Source organism: Prionailurus viverrinus, chromosome A3 (genome assembly GCF_022837055.1).
Source record: "Prionailurus viverrinus isolate Anna chromosome A3, UM_Priviv_1.0, whole genome shotgun sequence".
In the NCBI taxonomy this organism is placed as follows: domain Eukaryota; kingdom Metazoa; phylum Chordata; class Mammalia; order Carnivora; family Felidae; genus Prionailurus; species Prionailurus viverrinus.
This window is the reverse complement of record NC_062563.1, coordinates 36,002,237-36,029,953: the sequence shown is the minus strand read 5'-3', so window position 1 is coordinate 36,029,953 and position 27,717 is coordinate 36,002,237. Positions and strand designations below refer to the sequence as shown.

General features: G+C 39.4%; 1 protein-coding gene across 3 annotated transcripts; it reads right to left on the bottom strand.

The window, feature by feature from the left end:
- Positions 1 to 2,532: 2,532 nt before the first annotated feature.
- ANKEF1 (ankyrin repeat and EF-hand domain containing 1) lies at positions 2,533 to 26,656 on the bottom strand. Of its 3 annotated transcripts, XM_047851193.1 has the most exons (10): positions 26,399 to 26,656; positions 20,974 to 21,363; positions 15,785 to 15,984; positions 14,876 to 15,025; positions 13,735 to 13,858; positions 9,212 to 10,034; positions 7,198 to 7,424; positions 5,665 to 5,828; positions 3,661 to 3,795; positions 2,533 to 2,845 (listed from the first exon to the last, which is right to left on the bottom strand). In XM_047851193.1, exons 2-10 carry the CDS (start codon positions 21,317 to 21,319, stop codon positions 2,687 to 2,689), a joined length of 2,328 nt encoding a protein of 775 aa, XP_047707149.1. In that variant the 5' UTR covers positions 21,320 to 21,363; positions 26,399 to 26,656; the 3' UTR covers positions 2,533 to 2,686. The 3 variants fall into 3 exon arrangements, with proteins under 3 accessions (XP_047707149.1, XP_047707150.1, XP_047707151.1); XM_047851194.1 differs by lacking the exon at positions 20,974 to 21,363 and having other exon boundaries at positions 2,534 to 2,845; XM_047851195.1 differs by lacking the exons at positions 20,974 to 21,363; positions 26,399 to 26,656 and having other exon boundaries at positions 2,534 to 2,845; positions 15,771 to 15,854.
- Between the last annotated feature and the right edge of the window lie 1,061 nt (positions 26,657 to 27,717).

The following is a 27,717-nucleotide window of genomic DNA, read 5'->3' as shown; positions in this document are numbered from 1 at the left end:
ATATGATGTACTGAGGAGGGTACAATATCACATCTGTGGTATTCCTGCCTAGCACGTGTCACTTGAATCTATCCTGAGGAAATAGAAGACCTCAAAATTGAAGGGCATTTTCAAAATAACTGGCATGTATTCTTCTAATATATCAATGTCATAAAGAAAAAATGAAGATTGAGGAACTTTTTTAAACAAAAGAGATGACAGAGTTGGGACAACAAAACACAACTTGTGATCTGGGATTTTCTTTTGGTATAAAGAATATTATTGGGACAAATAGCAAAATCTGAATAAGGTCTGTAGACATGACTAGTTAATTCAAATATTAAATTCCTAATTTTGACAGGTATAATATGATTACATAAAAGAAAGTTTTTGTTTTTTGGAGATACATACTGAAGTATTTAAGGGTAAGGGATATTATGTCTTCAACAGACACGCAAATAGTCCAGGAAAAAATAATTACACACACACACACATGCGCGTGCACACACACACATACATATATGGAGAGAGAAGGAGAAAGAAGCCATGTGGTTAACATGTGGGTAATCTGGGCAAAGAATATATAGGGATTCTTTGTAAAATTCTTGTAACTTTTCTGTAAATTAGACATTAACTCAAAACTTTAAAATTATTAAAAATAGACACACGAAAAACCTCATGAACAAACAAAATTTAGTTCTAAGAGCAAATGTCCAGGCTCCCTAACACAAATCTTGTAAGGAATTCCAGCTCAAGCCTGCCTCAAGGGAAAGTGGGCCTGGTTAGCTACTTGCTCACTCATCCAGCTTCCTATCTTCACAGATAGAAAGTGAGGGAGGGGATAAAGCAAAGGGCCTTCATTGTATATGGCTGACCGAGTTGTAATCTGGAGTTGGTAGCCTTTGGTAAGGCAGATCCCAAAGTAGACTCTTTTTGTCAGTGGGGCTTTTGTGGATGTTTTTGGAGCTTCTGCCCAGCACTCACTGCATTTCCTGGTGTGGGTGATGCCTCCCCCAGCTTTTTACTCAGTAGTACACCTCTAGTGATGGCCAGTTTTATGTCCCAATTTGGCTAGGCTAGGTTATAGTACCCAGTTACTTAGTCAAACATTAATTGTAGGTGTTGCTGTAAAAGTATAGGTGTAGGTGTGGGTGCAATTAACATCTACAATTAATTGGCTTTATATAAAGGAGATTATCCTCCATCATCTAGGTGGGCCCAATCCTTTCAGTTGAAAGAACAGAACTGAGGTTTCCCTGAAGAAAAAATTCCACTTGTGAACTGTATGGAGAGCTCTCACCCAAGACTTTCTAGCCTGGACTTCCTGATGACCTGCCTGCCAGCCCCCATAGTCATGTAAGTCAGCTCCTTGCAATACATCCCTTTCTCTATCTATCTATCTATCCATCCATCCATCTATTATTATCATCTATCACCTATTTATACTACTGGTTCTATCTCTCTGGTAGAATCCTTTTCCAAGTATCATCTTCTGGCTCAAATACCACTTGTAAGTATTCTTGGTAGATCTCTTAAATTCCCCACTTCTCCCTTGCCCACCCTGCCCATGCCTTGAGAAAAAAAAAAATCACATGCGATACCTAGTCCTTCTTTATCATATGTATATTTTTTTGGCATCTGGAAATTTCGCTCCAAGTTTCAACTATTGTATGAATACTAGTTGAACTGTTTCTCAATTGCACAGGACCCTGGGGGCACATCCTCCTTGCTGGGGAAATGTTTATTTTGTAGTAAACAGAAGATAAGGGAATGCACTTTTAAAGTTTTTGCTTGGGGGACTCAGAATCATAACTAATACTGTAGTTGTTATCTTAGTTTGGGTCCTTCCAGAAGCAACCTCAAGACAAGGGTAGGTGTACATATTTCAGAGGTGACCTTGACAAAGATCTGAAGGTATGGGAGAAATGTGGGAGGACAGGGAAGGGAAGGCTGCCAATGAAGGGTGTGTTATCAAATTACCACTGCTGGCAATGTGATCTTAACCTCTTGGGGGAACTTGAGCAGTCAATAGGAATGCTCACTTCCAAACATTCCAACCAGAGCGGTGAGGGAGCAGGGGTGTTAATACACTGCATCTGTTCACTCGCTGGTTGAGAGCTGCTTCTCGGAGGCTCTTGTTCTCGTGTATTTGGGCCCTACTCTACAAATTTAAGTGTCAGAGTCCGCCTTCCAGCATCTGAATTATTAGGCCTGCTTCAATCAAGGAGAAAGGGATGGAGTGCTGACAGTGTCTGCTATAAGTGCCAAAGCTTATTTGACCCAGGTATCTAATATATACCATGTACGATGGTGTGTAGGAAACAAACTCCTTCCTTAACGGGTTAGAACTACTTCTCTTCCCTACTATTAAATTGTTTTCATCAATTTCCACTGGATTATATATTTAGCAAACATAATGGGTGTACATTTTGTAAATTTTTTGACAATAATGTTATATTTATAACCAAAATGCCATTTATTCTACTACATCCTTAAAGAAGATTAAGGGGTTTATCCAGAATGACATGTAATTCATTGCAAAATAAAATACACCTTCTCTAGATAGCTCAGAATATTTATAGCTGTTAAAGCAAAAACAATTATTTGGTTACAAATTCTTCATTTGTGGATTGCTTTGACTTTGATGGAAATACCGACTTTCTCCCTGGGCCTCAAAATGTTGACCCCAAGAAGCAACTGCTATGATCTAGGTCTTGAAGGCAGCTTCCAAGGCTTGAGCTTTCTCTGTGATGTTCTTCTGAAAGGGCATCATGAAGTCCTCAAAGTCTACCTCGTAAGTGAACCTCTCCCGCCGCAGCTCCCTTTTCCTGATCAGCTCTGCTGTTGTGGCTTCAGGACTCCAGATCTTAAAACAAACAACCATATCCAGAGCAGGCATGAATACGAAAGCCAGCCAAATACGTCAATATCCACACAGTGTCCAGTATGATTAACTTAAAACTATCAAATTTACTTCTAAATCTATTTTATCTTATGTGTTCCTCTTACATGAGGAAGAGGAGTTACATGGGCATCACTAATTCTGATGGTGACTGTTTGGACACCTGAAATGCTTTTCAATTACCTCTGATTATCCTCTGCTGTTCATTTTTGGGATGTCAAAACAAGGAAGAGATGGAATTAGAAGATCATTTGGGTTTGTTACCTTTATGTCTTATGGGGAAGTCATAAGAAAATTATTTTCATAGTAGAAGGCAGAGGGGGCTGATGGTCTCTTATTCAGCATGGCTTGATGGGGATTGGCAAGACCACTCTTGTTCTCCAAAGATGTCTCCACCTCTTTAATTGTGGATATTTAGGAAGCTACTGAATGAATCCAGTGTTGCTTAGTATGAAACTCCCAAGTGAGATGGTAGTAAGAGTACTGGGGTCTGAGAAGTACCAAGAAAATGTGTCTATTGAACTTGTGACCAAATGGGGACAGGGAATGGCATTGACCAAAGAATACTTTAGGTTTTCAAGGACAAATAAAATGTTAATATAGAAATAGTAATAGAGGAAACCAGATATTGGAAGCTAAAGAAGGTGAACTTACTGAGTTGAAGCAGCAGGAATTGGCAAAAGGATACCTTCATATTTGTTTGGGTGTTCTGCATGAAATGTATTTAGAAAATGATATGAATTTACAGCATGTTATGAAGATCTTTCCAAAGTACTTACCCTCCGTGGAATAAATGTAATATCCACTTTCTTGGTATAACCACTGGTAATCAATGAATTGAGATAAACCACATTATCCTTATGTACTTTCTTTTCCTCTGATATGGATGGTACATAAACTGATGAAAGTGGTTCCTGGAAATGAGACAAAAGAAAAACCAACCCTATCAATTGCAAAAACCTATATTACACTTTTTTTTATATTATTTGTTGTTCTGTATCTTGCTCTGAAGCCAAGTAAAAATAAAAATGTTACTATATAAATTATAATTTGAAATGAAATAGAATATTATAACTTTGGATGGGGGAAGATAACTAGTTTGCTTTGTTTAACTCTACTTTATTAGTAGTATTGGTAACAGAGCATTTAAGTCTTCAAGATACCCATTATTTATCTATGGTCACTGATTAACTAGAAAAATTAAATTATCCTACTAAAATGATAATGATGTATGTAGTAGAAGCTTAGCTGATTGATCATCCTTCACCTCTGGCCATTCTTACTCTCGTCCCCTCCATGTTTATTACTCCTTACTGTTGATTGTCCTCCATGTTTGTTATAATCCCTTCACCCTCTTCACTTCCTACCACCTTACGTTTCTCCAACCCTTTCCAATTTCCAATTCCAATATTAGAGCTTTTCCTTTTTGAATTTCATCCCTGACCTATGTTTGCCAAGGATCACCAGGGATTCCTCCTGCTTCCCTAAAAGAAGCTTCTAGCCTACTTAGAAATGCACTTCAACTGATGAATGGATAAAGAAATTGTGGTTTATATACACAATGGAATACTACGTGGCAATGAGAAAGAATGAAATATGGCCTTTTGTAGCAATGTGGATGGAACTGGAGAGTGTTATGCTGAGTGAAATAAGTCATACAGAGAAAGACAGATACCATATGTTTTCACTCTTATGTGGATCCTGAGAAACTTAACAGCAGACCATGCGGGAGGGGAAGGAAAAAAAGGGTTAGAGAGGGAGGGAGCCAAAATATAAGAGACTCTTAAAAACTGAGAACAAACTGAGGGTTTTATGGGGGGTGGGAGGGAGGGGAGGATGGGTGAGGTGTATTGAGGAGGGCACCTGTTGGGATGAGCACTGGGTGTTGTATGGAAACCAATTTGACAATAAATTTCATACAAAAAGAAAAAAGAAATGCACTTGGGCTTCGCTGCTAATGACAAAGTCTTGATCTCTCAGTAATCTCTATGGGCAAAAACCTTAAACTTCTGGTAGTTTAGAGGCACCCACATCACTCCAGATTACCAGGAACAGTACTTGACACTTTTAAAACTTCTAGAGTCATTCTGCAGGATATCCAAGTCACAGGTGGCCCCATATCCCAGGGTTCATTGGTAGTCATTAGAATCCCTTAGGGGGTGCCTGGGTGGCTCAGTCAGTTAAGCGTCTGACTCTTGATTTCAGCTTAAGTCATCATCTCATGGTTCATAAGTTTGAGCCCCACATTGGGTTCTGTGCTGACAGCACAGAGACTGCTTGAGATTCTCTGTCTCCCTGTCTCTCTCCCTCCCCTGTGCTCTCTCTCTCTCAAAAATAACCATTAAAAAAATAAAATTCCTTAGAAGGAAGGTAAGATGTGTAATGAAAAATTATGATACCATAATGAAGGAAAAACATGCTTTGCTTCATTCTTCTCACCCTACTTCCCTGTCTAGGGTGTCTCATCAAATCTGTATAACTCAGAACCAAATATATACATATCCAATGCCAATTCTTTTTTCAACATTCTAATTGTGTTTGGCTGAACCATCTTGGTTTTTACATGGATTTTATTTGCAATGAGCACTTTTTAGACTTTTCCATACTAGGAATTTCTTTGCTAGCTATTTCTTTAAAAGTACTGCATAATAGTGCTGACAATATGGGTTGTATATTATTGTGCCCATGCTGTATAACCACATGTACATAATGACACTGCCCTACCCCCCAACAAGTTTTTAACAGGTACTAGTTACTAATGGGTAGTCCATTGCTTTTCTTACCTCCTCTTTCTTAATTTCAGGGCCTTCAGTCTTCATTTTAGGAGGTGGCTTGCCTTTCATTTTTTGATTTTCTGCTGGTTTTGGCAAGCTATCCAGCTTTTCTTGAATCAAACTAATTATTCTATAGTCAGCATACGCCTTTGCAATATCCATGGCAGTGTGCCCTGTTCAAGACATAAATTCAGAATAACAATAAACAGATTGATAATAAGCCATGTAGAAAACCTCAGCACATCAGCCCTTAGCATACAGTAGTAAAGGTGATTAGTAAAGCAAATGGTTATATGTAGGGTCACAAAGCTAGATCAGATATTCTCTAAGGTGGACCCAGCTCTAAGATCTCATAATTTAAAGTGCCATTTACTGGCAACACAACCTTTTCTTGTTTTTGTTTTTGTTTTTTTTAAGCGTGTTTCTTAAAAAGTTGATAGGAAATACTGGCAGGATATTTACATGTGAATATTTGATTGATGGTTCTCTTCCCACATTGCGTACATTTCCTTTTGTGTGATAATTTTACATTATTCTCCCCTTCCCATGATATAAGGAGGTATATTCAAAAAGGCCTGAGGAAGCTGGTGTCACAGTGTGCTGTGCACATGGCTGGGTATTATGACACCTGTAATATCCTCAGGCAGACCTAAAACAATACTACCAGTGACTCAGAAGAAGCCTGAAGCAGACAGAAATACTAATGCTCTCTCAGATCAAAAGGAAGCAACAGCCTCCACTATAAGAAAATGATACCTCCAAGCAATAAGGTCAAATAGTTATTCAAATTTTTATTTATTCTTCAGGTGTGATATAAGCTAGGCCTCCCATTTATGTCCTAGAGAGAAACTCAAATTCAGGAATTTGTTCAGCTTTGGAAAGAATCCACATTCTATAGTCTTTAAACTATGTCATTTACTAGGAATTGACAGTTGTAACAGTGTGAAAACTCTGAACATTGGTGCAAGCCCACAAACTAATGCTTATAGGACTATAGTGAAATAACCACAGAAATTAAGAGTGGGTAATTAGAGGGGTGCCTGGGTGGCTCAGTCAGTTAAGTGCCCAACTTCAGCTCAGGTCATCATCTCACGGTTTGTGAGTTCAAGCCCCACATCAGGCTCTCTGCTGTCAGCACAACACTCTCAAAAATGAATAAACATAAAAAAAAAAAAGAGTGGGCATTTAGAAATTTTTAGATATATTTGATAGAAGAATTTTCTGTCATTTTAATCTAGTGATTACAAAAACCCTTGTATTTGATGTTTTTTCTCATTTCATTTTCTAGGAAGTCACTTTTTCTTGTACTTTACACAAGTATCCATCCATGACAGATTGCAAACATAAAGCACTGATCCTTTCACACCAGTGATTGAGAGGCACTCCACAGAAAACCAACTTGTGTAACATTCAACTTAGGCTTGCATTTGCAATAGTAACTCTCACAGGGAAATGTGGTCCTACAAGAATAGAATCAGAAGAGGTTTGGAATCTAAATTCTCCTTTTCTGACTGTAACTATATCAATGATATGAACACATACCTTTTCTATTTTCCAGTTGGAATTTAGCACCGATATCAAGTAGGTATTTTACAGTATCCAGTCTGCAGCTCTCAATAGCCCTAGTTAAAGGAGTGGTGTTGTTGATGGAGACTGCGTCTATCACAGCTCCAGATTTTACAAGAAGCTCAACAATATCTTGCTGGCCTGTGTGGCATGCAAAATGAAGTGGAGTCCACAGGAAATTATCTGTTGCATTAACGTTAGCCCTATAAAATAAGACAGATGCACAAGCTAAATATATGGGTTGTTCCAAGCATTGGAGGCTGAACGTGCAAAGCCAGATTTCATACAGTTGTCCAGCTATAAACGAGGGAAGCTCTGAGTAAAGTTAAACTCTGTGCCATAATTTTTCTTGACTCGTGCTCTGCATTATCTGACAGTCTTAATTTTCTTTGCATAAATACACATTTTGTTTAGTTTTTAAAGGCACTTAGATCCCAGGGGTTGCACTTTTTGCAAAGGTTAAAATTAGGGAAAATTATATAACTGGATCCAATGAAGGTAAAAACTGATAGGAAATATTAAAGTCATGTTATTTCACTTTGAGTCTACTTTCTCTGAATGTTATAGATTTTTAAATGCACCTTCATTATTAAAATTCTAAGCATCTAAGTGTAGTATTTTAAATGTCAGTTCTTTTTAAAAAAAATTCATTGCCGGGGCGCCTGGGTGGCTCAGTCGGTTAGGCGTACGGCTTCGGCTCAGGTCATGATCTCACAGTTTGTGAGTTCAAGCCCCTCATCGGGCTCTGTGCTGACAGCTCAGAGTCTGGAGCCCACTTCGGATTCTGTGTCTCCCTTTCTCTCTGCCCCTCTCCCGCTCACACTGTCTCTCTCTCTCTCTCTCTCTCTCTCTCTCTCTCTCAAAAATAAGTATTAAAAAAATTTTAAAAAATTCACTATCCAAAAGTTCAAATTCTCATTAATTACTTTATACTCCCTCTAGATAATATACAAATTTGAATACTTCTTTGACCTTCGCCCTTATAGTGATAATAATAACAACTTTTATCAAATATGCAATTGCTTTGCTAATAAGCGATTTACATATTTTAAATGATTTGATCTTGAAAATCTGTGAGCTGAGTCCTATTAGAGCCCCATTATAAAAATGAGGATATGGAGGCACAAAAAAGTTAAGAAACTTACCCCAGGCTATTCAGCTATGGTACAAGAAAGAATTAAACCTGAGAAGTTGCTTTAGATTACAAAGTTAAATAAAAATGTGATGCTTTGATATTTTAAAGATATTTACAAATGAACAAAGGAGGTTCTGGAGGAGAGAAGGGACATGTCATCATGGCCATTGTACCACTTGTTTAAATTTGTTAGGATCCTCCCCCCCCAACACATACACAAGAGACAGATTAAAAAGCAACATGTAAAATGAATAAGTTCTAGAGATCTACCATACAATAGTGTGATTATAGTTAATATTGTATTGTACACTTATAATTTGTTAAGAGGGTAGATCATGTTATGTTTCTCCTACAATAAAATTCTTGGGGCACCTGGGTGGCTGAGTCAGTTTAAGTGCCTGACTCTTATTTCTGCTCAGGTCATTTCTGCTCAGGTCATGATCTAGGTTTGTGAGTTTGAGCCCCTCAACCGGCTCTGTGCTGACAGTGCAGAGCCTGCTTGGGATTCTCTCTCCCCATCTCTTTCGGCCCCTCCCCCCACTCACAGACAAGTGCATTCTCTCTCGCTCAACAATAAATAAATTTTAAAAATTATCTTGGTAATTTAAAATAAAATAAAAAGTGACCTACACACCATGTAGGTAAAGCTCTCTAGTAAAGCAACTTTGTGCGTAGTTTTTATTGGTAAGCTATCTGTGCGTACACACATTCCCAGGTTCCCATTAGCCAACTTTCCCATGCAAGGTCTATCTCTAATCTAGATTTCAGAAATGAAGCTCTTTCTTTGCCCTAAAATTCTGGAGTTGAATATAAAGACCCATGAAATTTAAACCTCACTCAAGAAAGAAAACCCACCCTTTTTCAAGAAGAAACTTGACAGCATCCATGTTTCCACTGGCACATGCAGTCATTAGTGGTGTTTTGTAATAATTATCCTTCATATCCACAGGTATTCCTGATTCAAATGCCTTTTTCAGAGAAGCCAGGTCTCCTGCCTTGGTGACGAAATTAATATTTGAAAATACCTTCCCTGGATCATCAATGTACCAAGCGGAGTCATCCTGAATGGGATGTTCTGGTGGATGGTCTCGGTTAAACCGATTGCAATCAGTTATATTCTTGTAGGTTTCAATCATGTAATAGGGTGGCCCGCCATCACTCCGTTGGGGAAATACGTGGTCAGGGATGATGCAGATTGGGAGGGGTAAAACAAACTTGCCTTTCTTTACCTTTTTGGCCATCCCTTTTTTCTTTTTCTTGGGCCCATATGATCCCAAGACATAAGCCTTGCTTAAGTATCTGGTTCCTTTAAAGAAATCATTAATATTGACCCCACCTCCCCGTAATTTTTCATGATATTGAGCTACCATAGCCAGCTGTTCCGAGGTCACAAAATCTTGCCTCTCCTCCAATGTCAACACGAAGTCCTCCTTGCTGACTGTCCCATCACCTCTGTCCACAAATGAAAAGGCTTCCCGAAGGAAAGTCTCATGTTCTAGCGACCAGTCATGAAGTCTAAGGGCCCAGAGTGGATTCGGATTTTTGGCTCCTGGCCGTGCCAGTTTATTAGCGGTTCGCTCTGCCCTCCGTATTTCTTTGTTTGCTGCTTTGAAACCGCCTTCTTTGGCCACAGCTCTGGGCGTTTTATGATCTAAGTTCTTCCATTTCAGGTCACATCCTAGAACATGAAGCATCATTATTATGAATATTGCCCAGGCATCTGCATGGCTCTGCAAATGACATTCATCAAACCCTTTTCTTAATTTTGATCTATTAGTCAAAAATTTATCCCCTATAATTACCAGATTAAGCTGTGATTTTTTTTTCTGTGAGCTTCACTTTGGTGAATTCTGAAATATGTTTCCAATTTATATTCTCTGCCCCTAAAGAATTAGGACATTGATCCCTATAGATATTTGAAACAAATATCATTTTGGCATACTTGCTAAGCAGACCTGCTCCTAAAAAAAGAAAAGAGTGAGGGTAATATTTGAATATAGAAAGAAGCTGGGTTCAGATAGCTTACTGGGCCATTAGGAACTCAGAACGCTGCACCTGCTTCTTTTTGAATGATTATGACTGCAAACTTATGTACGATCTTAAACTGTATTCCCCACAGAATCCATTTAATTTCTATTGATCTGCTGTTTTGTGATAAGGTCATGTGAACAACCTAACCCAGGAAAAACCAATTTGTTCATCGAATCTGAAAGACTTCCAGTATTACATTTGTGCAAATCAGACACTAAAATTCATTTTCCTTCTTGGTCCCTTCCTTAAAATGATGACACCAACATTACACGTAGGTATTCCCCAAATAAATAAACTTCTCCGGGTACATTGGAGAATCGGCTTAGTGCCACTAGGAAGGTTGTGCTGTCTATAGTAAGTGTCTTGAGACACTAAAAATCCGTTATGTATATAAATAAGTCAGACAATGAAGAAGCTCTTTCTAGTGTTTTGCATCTAGAAGAAGCTTCTGTTGCTTTGCCAACATCACATAATCAAAGAAGATTGCTCCCCAATCAGTATGTCTAGCAATGAAAATGTACAGGTGGCTGCGTGCAGAAATAAAGCATGCCCTGCCAATACTTCATAGTTGTATTCCTTGTCAAAAAGAAAATTAGTCACCAGTGCTTTTGAAGATTGATACTTCCTTTGGTATTGTCAAACTGAACATTTTATACTAAGACTGATAATTTTAGTAGTGATAGAAAAACTCAAAAAGAGTATTATGAGAATAAGGATTCTAAAATTTCTATATTAAACAGTGACTTATCGAAAAGGGGGCCTGAGGCTGGTCTCGACAGTATAATTCCATAGCAACTTCAAGAATGCTGTTTTTATTTAGCTTTTTCGCTTCTTCAAGGTGTCGAGGGGTTTATCTACCATCTCCCAAGCCACTGCTTCTATATTCACCCCTAAGGATCAAAGGATCTTAAAGCTGTTTGATCTTGCCTTCTTATGCTCCCAGTTTCCTCCTAGTTAGAAACCTTTATGTGGATAAAAGTTTCCAACATCCCAGCTTAAAGATCTGAAGGCGTTTTTTTCTCCTCTGGCCTTGGGACTTTTTATCTCCTCCCTTATAATTAGTAAATACAGATCCATTCATTCCCTTTGTGACTTATGACCTGTGGCCGAAGGTACTCAACTTACAGCTAGTGTGGGCTGACAAGCCAAAGGCCCATGAGAAAGAGAACTCTCCTGGGGTGCTTCCCTAGAACTGTTCCCAGCTCCCTGCTTCTGCCCTTGGATATGACACTCACACTGCTTACTGGGACTTGTAAATTGCTCTAGCAACAGGAAGAAGATGGTTTAATGTGGGAAACAGTCCAGCCTTCACATTTAAGTATAGAAGACACTAAACCCAAGGAGTTAACTCAGAAAAGAGCATTTAATTGTTAATGCATTGTTTGTTGTTGCTCTGACTGCCTTAGATCTAAGATTCAAAAGGTGAACATGTAGTTGGTAACACTTCTGTTATGGAATTAGGTCACCCACATAGGATCTAGTGAAGCGGTTGTACCTCCAAACATGCAAGAGAACTTAGAATGCTTTCAGCCACTTGTTTTAGAAACACGGTTTAGGGGCACCTGGGTGGCTCAGTCGGTTGAGCATCCGACTTTGGCCCAGGTCGTGATTTCATGGCTTGTATGTTCGAGCCCCACATCGGGCCCACTGCTGTCAAGCCTGTCAGTGCAGAGACTGCTTTGGATCCTCTGTCCCCTTCTCTCTCTGCCCCTTCCCCACTTGTGTTCTCTCTCTTTCTCAAAAATAAATAAATCTTAAAGAAGAAAACATGGCCTAGTCTTATGATTCTGCCAGGAAGATGAAACCTTTCTGTGTCATTGGGCAAGGCCTTTGGCGTGGCCTACGCTCTGGCCAAATGTGCTTCTCAATTTGCTTTCTGTGACTTTCTCCCAGGAGTATATAGATGATAGAGAATGTGCCTGGTGATGTTTGTCCTAATAAGAAAGCAGTTAACATGTTAAAGTTGAAGAATTGTCTTAATCTGGGAAGATCTTTTGTTTTTAGAAATAAATTATGTTAAAAATGCAATATCAGGAGTGCCTGGGTGACTCGGTTGGTTAAGTGTCCAACTCTTGATTTCGGCTCAGCTCATGATCTCATGGTTCGTGAAACTGAGCCTTGCACTGGGCTCTGTGCTGACAGAGTGGAGCCTGCTTGGGATTCTCTCTCTTCCTCTCACTCTGCCCTTCCCTATGTGTATGTGCACACACACTCTCTTTCAAAATACATAGACATTTGAAAAAGAAAAAAAATGAAATGTCAGAATAAACTGCTGATAGTGACAAATGTGCAAACAAGACTGATGAGACCGTTTATGGGGCAAAAGTTGCATTTGATACACGTTCCTTTCTTTATTTGTTAAAAGTGTTTATTGGGGGACGATGGGGGGGAAGAGTAGGAGTTTGTATAAGTTCATAAAAAGTAAACGTGAATTCGTTATTGCACTATTAGTTACGCAAGCACATTATTTATGTTAGTGGTTACAATATAGGATCTCTATGTCTCAGGGATTCCTGAGATTCTCTGCTGTGTAGAGGACAGAAAAGCAAAAGTACTTTCTCTGCTGTATTCTAGAGTCATAGGGCTTTAAGTTTTTGCCTATTACTCAAACTGGGGGAAAAAAAAAAAGCAAAAAACCAAACCCATTACTACAACGTTCAGCAGAATGCAGTTCCACTTTTCACAAAGTTAAAAACTTTTAATGTACTTTAAGTTAGCATGTAATTGGCACCAAATGGATCCAGATCTTTAAACTTAATTGGCTAATATTCCCATTTTAAGGACTACATTAAGCTATACATGCATAGTTTATATTCCTAAATTAATAGGTACCTAGAAGCTAAAGGTAAACCAAAAATAAATTTCAAATTTTCCATGAAAATTTTCATTTTATCTTTCTCCCTAAAATATTTCCCCTATAATTTCAAATGATTTAGGAAAGTTATCCTTGACACAATTGGACAATTTTTTAATGAAATAATAAAGAATGCAGACTAAAAGACATAGTTTTCAGTGTTTGTCCTTCAGATTGGTGGACATTTTTAAAAGGACTTTAAAAACTATAAGCATTTTAATAATTAGCCGACGAATGAACAATCCTCTTTAGATTTTTAATGACAACCTAAAAACATTTCAGAAAATGAGTCTTCATCACCTTAAGACCTGATTCATGATTTCACAGAAGGTAGAGTAAGAAAAAATTTTCAATTTTCTTTCTACATATATAACTGAGGATGGGCTATTGAAAAAGATATGCAACTGACAAGTGGCAGGCCCAAACTGTCTGCTCATCTGCAACATGGGTAAATCATAACTGCTTTAAACATAAAATTGCTAGACACTTTTACCTCGCTGAGCTATATATTTGCAGCAATCTGCAAAACCGCCCATGGCAGCATAATGAAGTGGTGTGTTCCCATTCAATGCAATCAGCCCCATGTCTCCCTTGTAAGCAAAAAGCAGCTTCAATATCTGCAAAATAAACAGTGGATATAGTAGAGGAATAGGAACATACATTTATTGCATGAAGACTGACACCCCAACTTGTTATCTAATAGTTACTTATGCTACATGTGGCTATTTAAAATTAAATCGAATTAAATAGAAAACCATTAAAAAAAATCCAGTTCCTTAGTTTCACTAGCCGTATTTCAAATGCTCAAAAGCCACATGTGGCTACTGTATTATATGGCACAGATATACAACTTTTTCACCATTGCTGACAATTCTATCAAATAGCTTTGACCAAGAGTTTAGAAAAGTTGATACTCATCTAGGGCATGCTATCTTGGTGAATTCTAGTAATTCTAGAAAGCATCAGCCTATAGAAAACATTATCAGGGAAAAAAAGTCTTTACCAAATGTGGCTTCTATGTGATGTATATTTTTATTGTGGGGACAAGACTCAATGACAGAAACAAAGATAGCTATGTAAAAACTCAGAAAATTGAGTAAAGAAAGTTTAGACGTAATTCAGAATTAAAAAAAAAATAGGAAAGCATTGGTTCCTATTTCGTTTCTGCAGTGTCATTGTACCTATGAAATATCCTTTACTGGTATGTCCAGAAAACCAGGATACTTAAGAGTTTAAAATTTAGGTGAGTCATTAGATGCACACAAAAACTTAGGGAGATAAGAGTTTGTTGGCATTGTTCTCCCACAGTTTGGTCAAGCCATATTTTGAAGATTTTGATATGTAATGGAGGCATAAAATAAAAAAGTTCTGATTGGCAAAACTTTTAATTTGTCATAGTTAAGAATACAGAAAAACATTATCAGTAATATTAAATGAATAAACTTAGCAAGCAGATAAAACTGAAGGGCTAGAAAGTTTTTAAAAAAACATTTGATCTGAAATATAATTTTAGAATTATCTAGGGAAATCAAGACGGTAACTTCGAAAACATTCTTAGTGTAACCTACGTGATATTAAAACAATTTGTGAAAAGGCGTGAGCAACAGATTTTAAAGCAAAGGGCAGATTATTACATCAAAAAAGCCTCCTTTGGCAGCAAAATGTGCAGCGTGATGTCTCTCATTGTCAAAGGCATTCACTTCACCTCCTCTTTCCAATATCCCTCGGACTAGCTCTAGCACTCCTTCTCTTGATGCTTCCATTAAAGCCGTTCGACCTGTGGACTGGATGAGAAACAGATCAAATGCCGGTTATGCTTGTTATTTTAAATCACTTATTTCATATAAATATGGTCTAAATCCATTTGGCCTTAGATTCACACTGACATGTTTAGTTCTCTGTATTTTTATTGGTTTCATGTAACAAATAGGAAAAATGAAGTCAGCTGGTCCATGTAGAAGAATTCGAATATCAGAGTCAAGGTCACACCAGATGTCCCTGTGAGAAATCAGGCTATAAAATTCATTTTTTTTGTAAAGAAAGTAGAGCAAAAGGGGGGGAAAGAGGGTAAAGTATATGCTAAAATTAGGTTATAGGTGTTTTCTAATGAGGAAAAAAATTGATTTTTTTATCATCTGGAAATGACTATTAAACAATAAGAAAACTCAATAAAATTGGCCAAACAAGGAAAGGGGGCAAGATAGATACAGGAAACAGCAGGACTACATATTTTCTTTCCAAAAAGATACATTTTTATTAGGCATCAGTGGTATCTTTTCTATTTTTCTCTAATGATCTTTTACCATTATGCATAATAAATACCAATTTTCCAAACGTAATTAGGAAATAGACTGTGGAATCATGGCAATATAAAGATAATGAAAATCTATCATCTTAAAACACTGTGAATAGAAATGAATAGTCTATAAGCTAACAGGATAATTTTACCATAATTAAATGCGAAAATTACACTACTGAGCATCTATAATTTAAAAAAAAAGGAATATATATATATATATATATAATCACAGGAATAGTCATACTGAGTTGATAGCATTTGGATTGGCTCCTTTTTCCAAAAAGGTCAGGCACATATCTTTAACATCATGTGCTTCTTCACACGCTCTAAGGAATATTGGCTTTCCTTCACAGGTAGAGTTGTTGACATCTGCACCATGGTCCAGGGCAATCAATGCACAGCGATAATGCCGCTTAGTAGGCAAAATGCAGTAAAACAAAACACCTGTAGAAAAATAGAATCCCCAGAGAGTATTTAATTAAGTCTCCATATATTTGAACCAGATAGCAAGGAAAAGATAACAATTTTGAAATCCATAATTGGCTAGCTGAAGGTGGTGGAGCAAAGGCATAGTTGCCTTGCTTTTTCCTTCTGTAACCAACTGAAATACCAAGACCGAGAAACAAAAGAAGAAAGTCAACCTTTGATAGAATCAGAAAACAGTTACGACCAAATGTGATCGGACCTGGTTCAGGGGAAGAATCAGAGTGGTGATATGTGAGCCCTTGTCAACCATGGGTTCTTGCAGCCTATATCCCACATGCAGGACTGTGGGTGCTGGTTGGTGGGTTGCTGTGTCCCCTCTGAAACTGCAGAGTGACAAAGGAGGTGGTACTGGATGATAAAATGTGCAGACCAGCCATGTGTAGCGGTCAGTATAGCAGCACTGAGAAGACAAAGTACATGACAAGGGGCTCTACCATTTTGGCAAATCGTTTTGTTCCAATGAATAAAGGAAAATGCTAAATCCCCTGACCCAGAACTTATGACATATAGGTCCTCAATATAATTCATGTCAAAAATGTACTACAGATCAGAGGTATTGTAATCTAGGCAAACAACAGTCAGGCTCCAAACTGACTTTGTAATGACCTTATTCTAAACAGGCTTCATTCAAAGAGGAACAATAAGCAAATAAAAAACTAGCATGTGACCTATTGGGGGGAGGGGGGTAAGATACTGAAAGAAAGAAACCTGATAGTAAAAGCTAGGCAAAAACTACATACTAGGAAAACTATACCATGTGAAAATTATTGACTGACCTATTTCTATGATAGCAAAGAAGCTAAATATAACTTTTTTCTTCTAAAATAAAAGTACAAAGATAGGCCAAGACCTTTAAAAGAAGGGCTGCTAGGACAATAGAAGATAAATAGAAAGAAAAGATGAAATTAAGCCTGCTGAAGTTAGGAAAGAAATGGTAGAGGAAACTAAAACCACCAAAGAAAGGGAAGTCAAATTGGAAGCAGGAAAAAGGAAAGCAAAACCGTCATCCAGGATGTGGAGGAAAAATACAAAAGAACTAAGGAGAATGTCACAGATGATGGAAGAGTTGAAATGGTCTAGAGGCAAAGGAGAGTGAACATGTATGTAATTGGTGTTCAATAAAAAACACCAAGTGGAACAGAAAAAAATGGAGATACGATAGAAAAAAACTTTCTTGAAGTGAAAACCTGAATTTCAAGATTAAAAAAGCATACTTGGGTCTCAGGAAAAATGGATTAAGAAAAATCAATGAGGCATGCGTATGTAAAGCTAGGTAGAGAAGGTGTCCTGTGAGCATCTGGGTAACAGTTCAGATCCTATCTATAAGAAGCAAAAGTCAGTCTGGCCTTGAGATTTTGCTACTGTAATAGTCCATGCTAGAAAATAACTGAAGTGTATCTACAATATCACCTGAGAAAGAAAGTAAGGAGTTTTGTACCTATCAAACTGTTGTTCACATATAAAAGCAATGGACATGTAAGTTTAAGGATGCAAAAAGTTATTGTACTAATCTCTTCTTTCATGGCAAAATATTAATGAATACCATGTAAACTGCTACTTTAATAAACAAAGGTTTAAGTATATGTAAAGCTATCAAGTTTGCCATTAACCAAAAACAAGCATCCAACTGTGGGTTTCGGCTTCACGAGTTTGAGGCTCATATTGGGCTCTGTGCTGACAGTGTGGAGCCTGCTTTGGATTCTCTCTCTGGCCCTCTGTCACTTGTGCTCTCTGTCTCTCTCAAAATAAGTAATTAAACTTAAAAAAAAAACCAAAACAAAAAAAAAAATCAGTTCTCTTCCCAAGAAAAAAGACAGATGTTAACTAGATTTACTGTGGTGATCATTTTGCAATCCATACAAACATCAAATTATGTGTACACCTGAAACTAATATAATGTTTATGTCAAATATACCTCCGTTTAAAAAAATCAGTAAATAATCGGGGCGCCTGGGTGGCTCAGTCGGTTAAGCATCCGACTTTGGATCAGGTCATGAACTTGTGGTTCATGGGTTTGAGCCCCGCATCAGGCTCTGTGCTGACAGCTCAGAGCCTGGAGCTTGCTTGCTTCAGATTCTGTGTCTCCCTGTTTCTCTGCCCCTTCCCCACTCATGCTCTGTCTCTCTCTCTCGCTCTCAAAAATAAACATTAAAAAAATTTTTTTAAATCAGTAAGTAATAAAAATAGATAAAACTACCATTCCAACAACCAAAAAAAAAAAAAAAACTAAAAACAGACCATTAACCTTAGAAAATATAATACACACAACAAGAAAAAGAATATATGGACCATATAGGAAAATACATTTATACATATTTATTTATATATTTTATATTAAATATAACTTCATAATATAAAATAAATGACAGTTCTGAGGCCAAACCTTTGGGGCATCCAGATAAATATAAATTGGGTAAATTCTACCATTAAATAAAAATCACAATTTATATAAAATCAAAATCTAAATATATTTCATATAAACAGACACATCTAAAATAGGGTTACTCAGAACAGTTAAAACAGAAAGATGGTCAAGGACATGGTTGAAAATAGAAAATCAAAGGTACAACAAGTCATATGAGGCAAGAGTGGACCAAAACAACAATAAACAGCAATGCGATCTAGAAATACCAGAGGCTGAATTCATTACAAAAGGCCCTAAGGCACTTATGAAATAGATATTTTATAATGATGGCATGTGTAACTCCCAGTCAAAGTCTATCTGGGCTGACTCTTTAAGCCACAAAGAACATGAATCAAATTCTAAAACTGAAATGGAAATAAAGGGAAAAAAATGGTGGACAGTCAAATTTGCATACTGCATGTAGGACTGGGTATGCATTCCTATAAATGGGAGAACCAATGGAATGGGGGCTCTAAGGAACTAGTCTAGCTTAACCCTTAAAGGGAAGACAGTATTCCATTCTCCAGAATAGACAGACACTAATTAATCCCCAAGGACATAGGAAAGAGTTTTGGCTTAGAGATTTACCTTTTCCATATTCTGCAAAATTGTTCAAAGTACAGTTTAGCCTAGAGTATGTCCCACATCCTTCTAAAGATCCAGTAAGTATTTTAACCACTTAAATGTTTGCTTATCTTTTAGGAACAATGTCCAGTGAGGCATACATCAATCCCTGGAAAATAGGATGTTAATGACCAAGACTATGCAAGAAGCAAAACAGTTTGACAAGTGAGAGGACAACTAAGGGATGTGCAAGGTGAGCTAGATGTGTTGAACTGGTGAAGACAGGGCATTCACTCAGTGCAGTAAGCCTACCATGGGTTACACAGAATCAAGTCTCTAGGGGGCTGTACTAACAAGGTTATGTGTGCAACAAGATTTGTACTTGTCCCAAGTTTTGTTTTCTATCTTTAATTCTTCCTATGTGATTTGTCAGATTATTTTCTCATGCATTCATCTTCCAAAACCTTGACAAGCTTAGTATTAATTTGAATGAGCTTAGATAGTAGCCATATGGCTATTGCATTTGCTACAAGTATTCACTTAACCCTGTTTCTAATTTTACTTGTTCAGTTTTAATTTTGCAATTTTAGATTTTTATGACATAAAATGTCTCAACCTTTAAAAAAAACATTTATTTCAAACTCTGGAAGGTAAACTGTTCTCCATTACAGTGTTTCCCCAAAGTACATTCCACAAAACTCCAGGTATATAAGATGCCATAAGGAAAAACTATTTCAAGGGTCAAAGAAATATGGAAAATATCCCTGTATCTAAGAGTCTGACAAATGTGAAATCAACATGTCTCAATTTGTTTTATCCAATGGTTCTCTAATGAATTTGACAGTGGAACCAATTTTGCTTGTAACCCTTATCAACATCTCAGCAATTCAGTGGTCCATGGAACACTTTGGGATATGATATTCTACAGAGTTTTAAGAGGCTTTTTTTATTCAGGATTTAACATTTTAAAATGCATTTGACCCCTGAATGCATCCGAAGTTCATTTCGTTATGTGGTACTATTAAGTAATTAAATGATTGTTCCTTTTCTTTGTCCTCTCTTATTGTTTTAAGCAAGTCACTTATCAAATACCAAGTCTGGAGAGAATTACAAAAGCGGATTTTGTTCCTGTCAGAAAATATTAACATTAAAAATGGGATTTATTTCTCCAGTGTGGGACTGATGTTAATGGCTTTGTACTTGAAGCAACTCCTTGGGACAACTGATTAAATCTACCAATTTATATTAAGCCTGGTGGTAATTTTCTTGGTGATTTTCACAAGGCTGTGTCAAGTCCTTCTGGAACTTTGAGTTATCTGGGCCAGAAGCTCCCAAACATGGTCTTGAGATGTGATTAGGGAGAACAGAGTAGAGAAGTGGGGGCTATCTCACCTAAACAATAAAGGAAATGACATGTCTCAAGTTTTAAGTTCTTTTTCCAAATACAATTAAATTGACCCTAGAACATTGGAGTTTATGCCGGCATCCACCTTAGTCCTTCCAGTTCCCAACTGTAACCCCCTTTCTACATCAGACTGCTGTTGAGAGGTGCCAAAGTCCTTTTGGAGCCCAAAAGAACGTTATTTGATGTTCTAAAGTATCAAAAGGAATAAGAATGCTCTCCCTCCTCTTTTGTCTTAAACAAGATTTTTATATCTTATAATCGATGATTATGACTATGGTAATGACAATATATGTGAAAATTCTCCACATTTAGGAAAGCCACCAAACATAGATTAATCTAACTCTAACTTTCTTTTTAAATGAGAAATCTCTCTGATCTTGTCTCCCTAAGATCTACCCATACTGTTTTCAAATTATGGGGAGACAGTGTCCTTAGGTACAAGAGTGAGAACCTGGCTCTTCACTTAAACCCATGAGTCTTTCACTTCTACAGTTGGAAACCAAAAATGCACTATTTATTGATTTCTGGCTACAAAGTAGATTGCATCTGTTGGGCAGAATGCTGGGATTTTTACCTTTTCCTTCATTATCAACTATACTCATGTCAGCCTTTGCCTTGGCTAATATTTCCATGGACAATTCATGACCCAGTTCTGCAGCCCTCATTGTTGGAGTACAGCCCATCTTGTCTTGCACATCAGGATGAGCACCAAGGCTAAGGAGAAAGCTGACCATATCAATGTCATTGGAAATTGAGGCTAAGTGCAGAGCACTGTATCCATTGACCGGTTCTGTGAAATTGATTAGTTCAGGGTATCCAAGCCTGATCAACTTCTCTATCTGCTTCATGTCTTTGTTCCGAACACACTGAAGAACTTTGTAGATCTGCAAGTTCTCAAGTCTCTTATCTGCTAAAGCCATACTCGACCACCTTCTTGAAGATGCTTTTCTGGACCAAAACAAAACTATAGCAGCAAAAACAAAAACAGAAACATACAAAACTCAAAGTTAATTTTGTCGTCTGTATTTTGATTAGATAGTAATATTTTATACCTTCCCTTCTGAGAAGAGAGGCTGTTTCTTACGAAATGATATTACCATAGTTTATGGCAACTGACTTCATGAGAGTATAAATTACACATAAATACAAAAGACATACAGTTAGCATAAAGTTAAAATATTTCAAAACAAATCTTTCATCCTAATTAATATCAGCCTTGCTGTGAAGCTTTCTTGTTAATTTAATTTCTTGTCTCATTTAATCTTCCTTCCTTGACACAGCCTCCCCATTTTAGCCACAAAGAAAGCAAGGCTAACAAAAGTGCCAAGGTAAGGTTTCATTTTCCCACTACATGGCTCTGTTACCAGCATGCCCCTCAACAGAGACCACACAGGTTTTAGCAGTTAACAAGTGTTAAAAAAAGAACATGTAGAATTTTGAGGTGCTTATCATAAGGAGGAACCTACTGGATTCTGTGAGATACCAAACATGATTACTGTGTCATCTTACATGGGAATGAGGTAGGTGAACGGTTGAGAGAGAACTGTAATTTTCATAAATAATCCCACTGTTACATTGTAATGAGCATTCTAATATGAAATGGTATCTCCTTTTATTTATGGAAAAACAATATTTTCAGTTGAGTCAGGCTAGGTAGACCCAGCTTGCTTTTCTTTCCTCACTTTTTCTGGGAAAAGAACCCCATTATCATATTGGAAATCCATTCCAGATCATATAGTACTGCTATCCTAGGCCAAGTCATTGCCACAGACTTCTAATTTGTCTCACTGCTTCTACAACACATCCCCTAGGTTCCTTTCTCTGGTCAGTCCTCAGAAACATCTTTTAAAAATGTATCAGATAAAGTCAAGCAACGTTTGACCCCCAGCATTTTGTATGGATCTGCCCCTTCCATCCCCTATGATAGCAATAAGTCAAAGACCAAGGCTTAGTCTGTGTGTGAGCACATGCTCAGGAAGGACATCAGCCAGTCAGCATCCTAAGGGACCCTTCTGCCAGAACTATATGGACAGACTACTGTGTGCTGATGCTGTTAAGCAGTAGGGTGGGGTGCTGCAGTTGCAGGAACCATGTTGGCAGTCAGGGAGAGTGTGTGTTACAGAGACTGAAACTTAGGGCAGAAGCTGGGACTCAGTTGTGCCAGAATTCACCCACCACTTTAATCCATGCAACATGTTAGTTAATGCAGCACTAGCTCAGGGTTGCAGAAGTAAATATCCTCTCCCCACCCCCACCCCCCCTTAATTTTGTATAAGCTAGTTAGCTGAGTTTCTGTCCTTTGCAATTGAAAAGATTTCATCTTACTACAAAATCAGAAACTGTATCATCTTTTCTCCCACAAATCTGCTCCCTCACCTATATTCCCTCTGGCAATGAGTTGCACTTTTGAACCCTTGCTCCTCTTTAATTATGTCTCTCTGGGCAACCATAACATCTCCATTGCCTGTTCGTGTCCTGCCTCACCACCCACTCTTCATTCTCCTTTGCTAGCTCCCATCTTCTGCCAGAAGCCTGTTGGGGTGACCAGGGCTCCGCCCTCAGGACTCTTGTCTATTCTCACACATTGCCCTGATGGTCTCATCCTGTCTCATGACTTTCATGCCAATTTGAGGTTTCTGAATATTCACTCTCTGACTCTCCCCAGAGCTCCAAAGTGATGTATCTACCTGTTGACTCTTCATTCTCACAAGGAACTCTAATAGGCATATAAAATATAAAACATCCAAAGCCGAACACTTGATATCACCCTTTCTCCAGTTCTCCCCACTTCCAGTAATGGCGTCACCATCCATCTGTCTACTCAGATGAAAATACTCAAAGTTATTCTTCTTTCTTTCCTCACAGGTCCCCTACTCTTTAAATCCACCAGCAAACCCCATAACTCTATCTCCAGAATATATCCTCACATCAATTACCAGTGGTGCTATCCTAGGCCAAACCCTTGTCACAGCTTCTAATCTGTCTCACTGCTTCCTCAGCAGCCCTGCAGAGCCATTCATTATTCAGTACCCAGAAAAAGCTTTGTTAAATGTAAATTAGACAAGCCTCCACCCCCAACATTTTAGTATAATTTTTTTTAATGTTTATTTATTTTTGAGACAGAGAGAGACAGAGCATGAATGGGGGAGGGTCAGAGAGAGGGAGACATAGAATCTGAAGCAGGCTCCAGGCTCCGAGCTGTCAGCACAGAGCCTGACGCGGGGCTCGAACTCACGGACCGTGAGATCATGACCTGAGCCGAAGTCTGACGCTTAACCGACTGAGCCACCCAGGGGACCCTAATTATTTTTAATATAAAGAAAAGTTGAATACCCATATATCCATCACAGATCCTACCATTAATGCTTTACTCGCTTTCACTTATCTATCCATCCCTCTGTCTACTCAGCCATCTATTTTTTGATCCATTTCAAAGTAAACTGCACACATATTCCAGCAGGCAATACCCTTAACTGGAGTTCAATATTTGTTTACAGTTCTTTTTTTCCTCTTTGTCTTTTGCATATGAAATGTCCAATAATTAAGTGTTCCATTCTATAAGTTTTGACAATTGCATACATCTATGTAACCCAAACTCCTATCAGGATATAGAACATTACCAGAAAGTTCCAGAAAGTTCCCATGCCAGAAACTTCCCTCCAAACTATTTTTTAAAAGTTCAACAGATTTTCATTGTAATCAGAATAAATCTAAACCCCTCCTGTTGATCTTTTAAGAACATTTTCTCTGCCTCTGTGATCTTACTTTACTCCAACCTCCCTTGATAAGATGACCTCCAGCCACACTGACCACCTTTCTGCTTATAGAACAAAAGTGCATTCCTGCCTCTGGAACCTCTTGTTCCTTCGGCCTGGAGTGTTCTTAGCTCGGAATTTCCGTTGGTTGGCACTTTTCACCATTCAGACAGCAGCCACCATGTCACTTCATCTCTTTCCTTTCTTTATAATGAAATCAAGCACTTCTGTATATTATATTTCTATAGATCTGTAGATATAGATATATTCAATTTATATACTGTGTGACTTCCCCAGTAGTATAGAGCCTTCATGGAACAGAAGTTTTATATTATAATGACCTTTATTTCTCCATCACCCAGAACCTGACTCATGTGGGGCATTCAAGTAATGGTTGCTCCATAAATGATGACTGAAAGTTTTAAGATTGAGGAGTGGAAGAAACCAAAGAGAATGCCCAGGTTTCTAGTTTGAGCAACTGGCTACCTGTGTGTGAGATGGGGAGTGCAGGACGCAGTCAGATTGGTCAAAGAGTGTAGACAGTTATGCTTTGGCATGCTGAGTCAGAATCTACATAGCAATATGGAACACAATTCAAGAGAGAGAGATCTAAGCCGGGTCTACGGGCAACTGTGGGGTTTTCAGTGGCTGCAGGCTCCCGGGAGATAGGTGAAGGAAAGGAGGAAAGAGTGTCAGGGAGAAGGGTGAGCATCGCTGTCAAAGGCATGCTGCTGCCTTTTCTCCCCATTCTTCTGCCTGCTGTTTTTTCTTTGTGCTTCCTCCTCTGCCGCTGGGACATCAGTCATCACATAGCTTGTGGCTTCAATGTCCTGTTTGCTGTAGCCCCTCTCTTCCCTTCTAATCTGTTTATAACATGTGGTCGACTAGGAGACCAGATAATGCAGCTGCTTAGAACCATGTGTGTAAATAGGCTCCCAGTAAGTCCTGAGCTGCCCCACAAGTCACCCACTTGGCCTTTGCTCCATGCCTTGGTGATATTTACTTTAGCAGCTGCTTATGATTTATTAGTACCAGCCATATCCTAGTTAGGTGCAGTGTCATACTGCACACGTAGGCACAACGTACACAGGAATAGGATACAGTGCTTCCAAATAGCTCCTTGACTATCCTGAATCTATGCCACCTCATTTGTGTGAACAGAGACATCCTAATCAGAGACTTCAATGCTTTCTCTGAGGCACCCACCCCTAACAAAGAATTAGCAGCATGAAGCATGTCCAGTCAAGCTACAGTGATGAATTCCACAGCCCACGGGCCAGTTCTACAGCTTGTACTCTTCCAGCCAAAGCCCCAAAGTGCTGGGGAGAGAGCAGTTCCCCTTCTCTGTCCTTCACAACCTACTGCCAAGACTGAACAAGAGCCTCACCCCACTGAAGGAAATAACAGAAGTCCTGCCCTCTAGTTCTGAGTTCTTCAAAATTGTGAAAGCATCTCTGATCTTCAGGGGAGTCATCATGTATACACACACCCCAACATGTACACTTTACCTCTGTATGACGGCTGAGCCACCCTGGCATACCCCTATCTGATCATCTATATGGACAATCTCAAGAGATAGTGGAATAGAACAGGGTTTCTTCACCTGAGGTCCAGGTTTGGGTCTAAGCCCTCTAAAATTATATGACAATCTGCAGTGTGTGTGTGTGTGTGTGTGTGTGTGTGTGTGTGTGTGTACAGGTACATTTTTCCCCTGTGGAGGAGAGATCCACAGAACTCATCAACTTCTCCAAGGAGTCTATGACACAAGGGTGGTTTGCTAAAAAGAGGAGTGGAGGGAAACACACTGGGAATTTCCACACAGTGGAAAGAGTGTGGGATTGCAGGTGGGGAAATCTGTTTTTGTTGTTTGTGACCCCCCCCCCCCTTCTCTGCAACATTATTTACATAAACTGGTTGCAAAAACCTGGACATATTATCTACTTGGTTTGTGCCTCAGTCTCCTTATCTGTGAAATGGGGATGACAGTACCCACTCGATGGTCCATATGAAGAGGAAATGAGACAATTCTAGTAAAGTACTTAGCAAAGTCCCTCAATGCCGGCTCACTATGAATAAATCAAATGTCGGTGGGTTTCAAATCCCCCAGAAGCCACGGTGTACATTTGCAGGGTTCTTTACGGTCCCTTTCAGTTTTAAGTCTCAGAAAAATGCGGTAGGGGAGAGGGGTTAAGAAGTAACTTCAAGGTAAAGGCCAGGTGGCAGGGAGCAAGGTGCCAAGCTCACCTCTTAGTCGTGGGGGTGATCAGGGGCGGCGGTTGCGCCTCTGTCTGCTGGGGCGCCCGGCGGCCCAGGCCCTCGTTCTCTGCCGCCTGGCGCGGGCCCCAGCCGCGACCTCGGGCTCCCAGAGCCCGGCGTGGTCGCCCAGCCGTGAATGGTGTCTCCTTGGGCAGAGCAGGCGAGCCGGCGCGCGGGGCAGCAGGGAGCGGACGTGTGTGTCCATGGGCCCCGGGTCCGCCGGGGGCGAAAGCGCCGCCAGGTGAGAGCGCAGGGGGCGGGGTGGGAGCAGCGGGGACTTGGCCGATTGTGAGCTTCGGCCACGCCCCGCCTCGCTGCCAAGGCAACCGCACCCTTGCGCGGCGGGGCGAGGCGCCCCGCCTCTCCACCAGGTGGCCTGGTCCCCGCCTGGTGGCCGGGCGCTCCGGGATGCTGGAGGAGGGCTCTGCTAGCCCAGCGCCACGGATGGCAGTGACCTTGCGCCCAAGGCCAGGACTGCAGCTGTCCTTCTCCTTTCATCCTCTTCTCCCACTCCCCTGCCCTCATTCTGAAAAGCATTGTATTCGAAACGTAAAGCTCCTATAGTAAGATCAACCAACCAATTAAAATATAGAATAAAATAATTTTATACATAAACTTAAATGAAAAATATAATATAAAATGAAAAAAAGTTACTTGTCAGAGACAACTGCTGTTGATTCTGGTGAATCTTCCCAGAATTTTTCTTTGCATGACCCAGGATGTATATAGGCTTAAAAATATTTATACACAAATGATAGCAAATATAACAAGGAGATCAGTTTATTTCAGGGCCTGGGGGTGCGCGCTAACATCCCAGCCCCCCAAACACACTTTTTTTGCAGGCAAATTCTGACAGCTTTTTTATGTGAATTCAAAACATGTATGCTTTTAAAAATAGGATGTAACTGGGGCGCCTGGGTGGCGCAGTCGGTTAGGCGTCCGACTTCAGCCGGGTCACGATCTCGCGGTCCGTGAGTTCGAGCCCCGCGTCAGGCTCTGGGCTGATGACTCGGAGCCTGGAGCCTGTTTCCGATTCTGTGTCTCCCTCTCTCTCTGCCCCTCCCCCGTTCATGCTCTCTCTCTCTCTGTCCCAAAAATAAATAAAAAACGTTGAAAAAAAAAAAATAGGATGTAACAGGGGTGCCTGGGTGGCCCAGTCGGTGGAGCATTCGACTTCGGCTCAGGTCATGATCTCATGGTTTGTGGGTTGGAGCCCCGCACCAGGCTCTGTGCTGACCACTTGCTCAGAGCCTGGAGCCTGCTTCAGATTCTGTGTCTCCTTCTCTCTCTGCCTCTCCCCTGCTCAC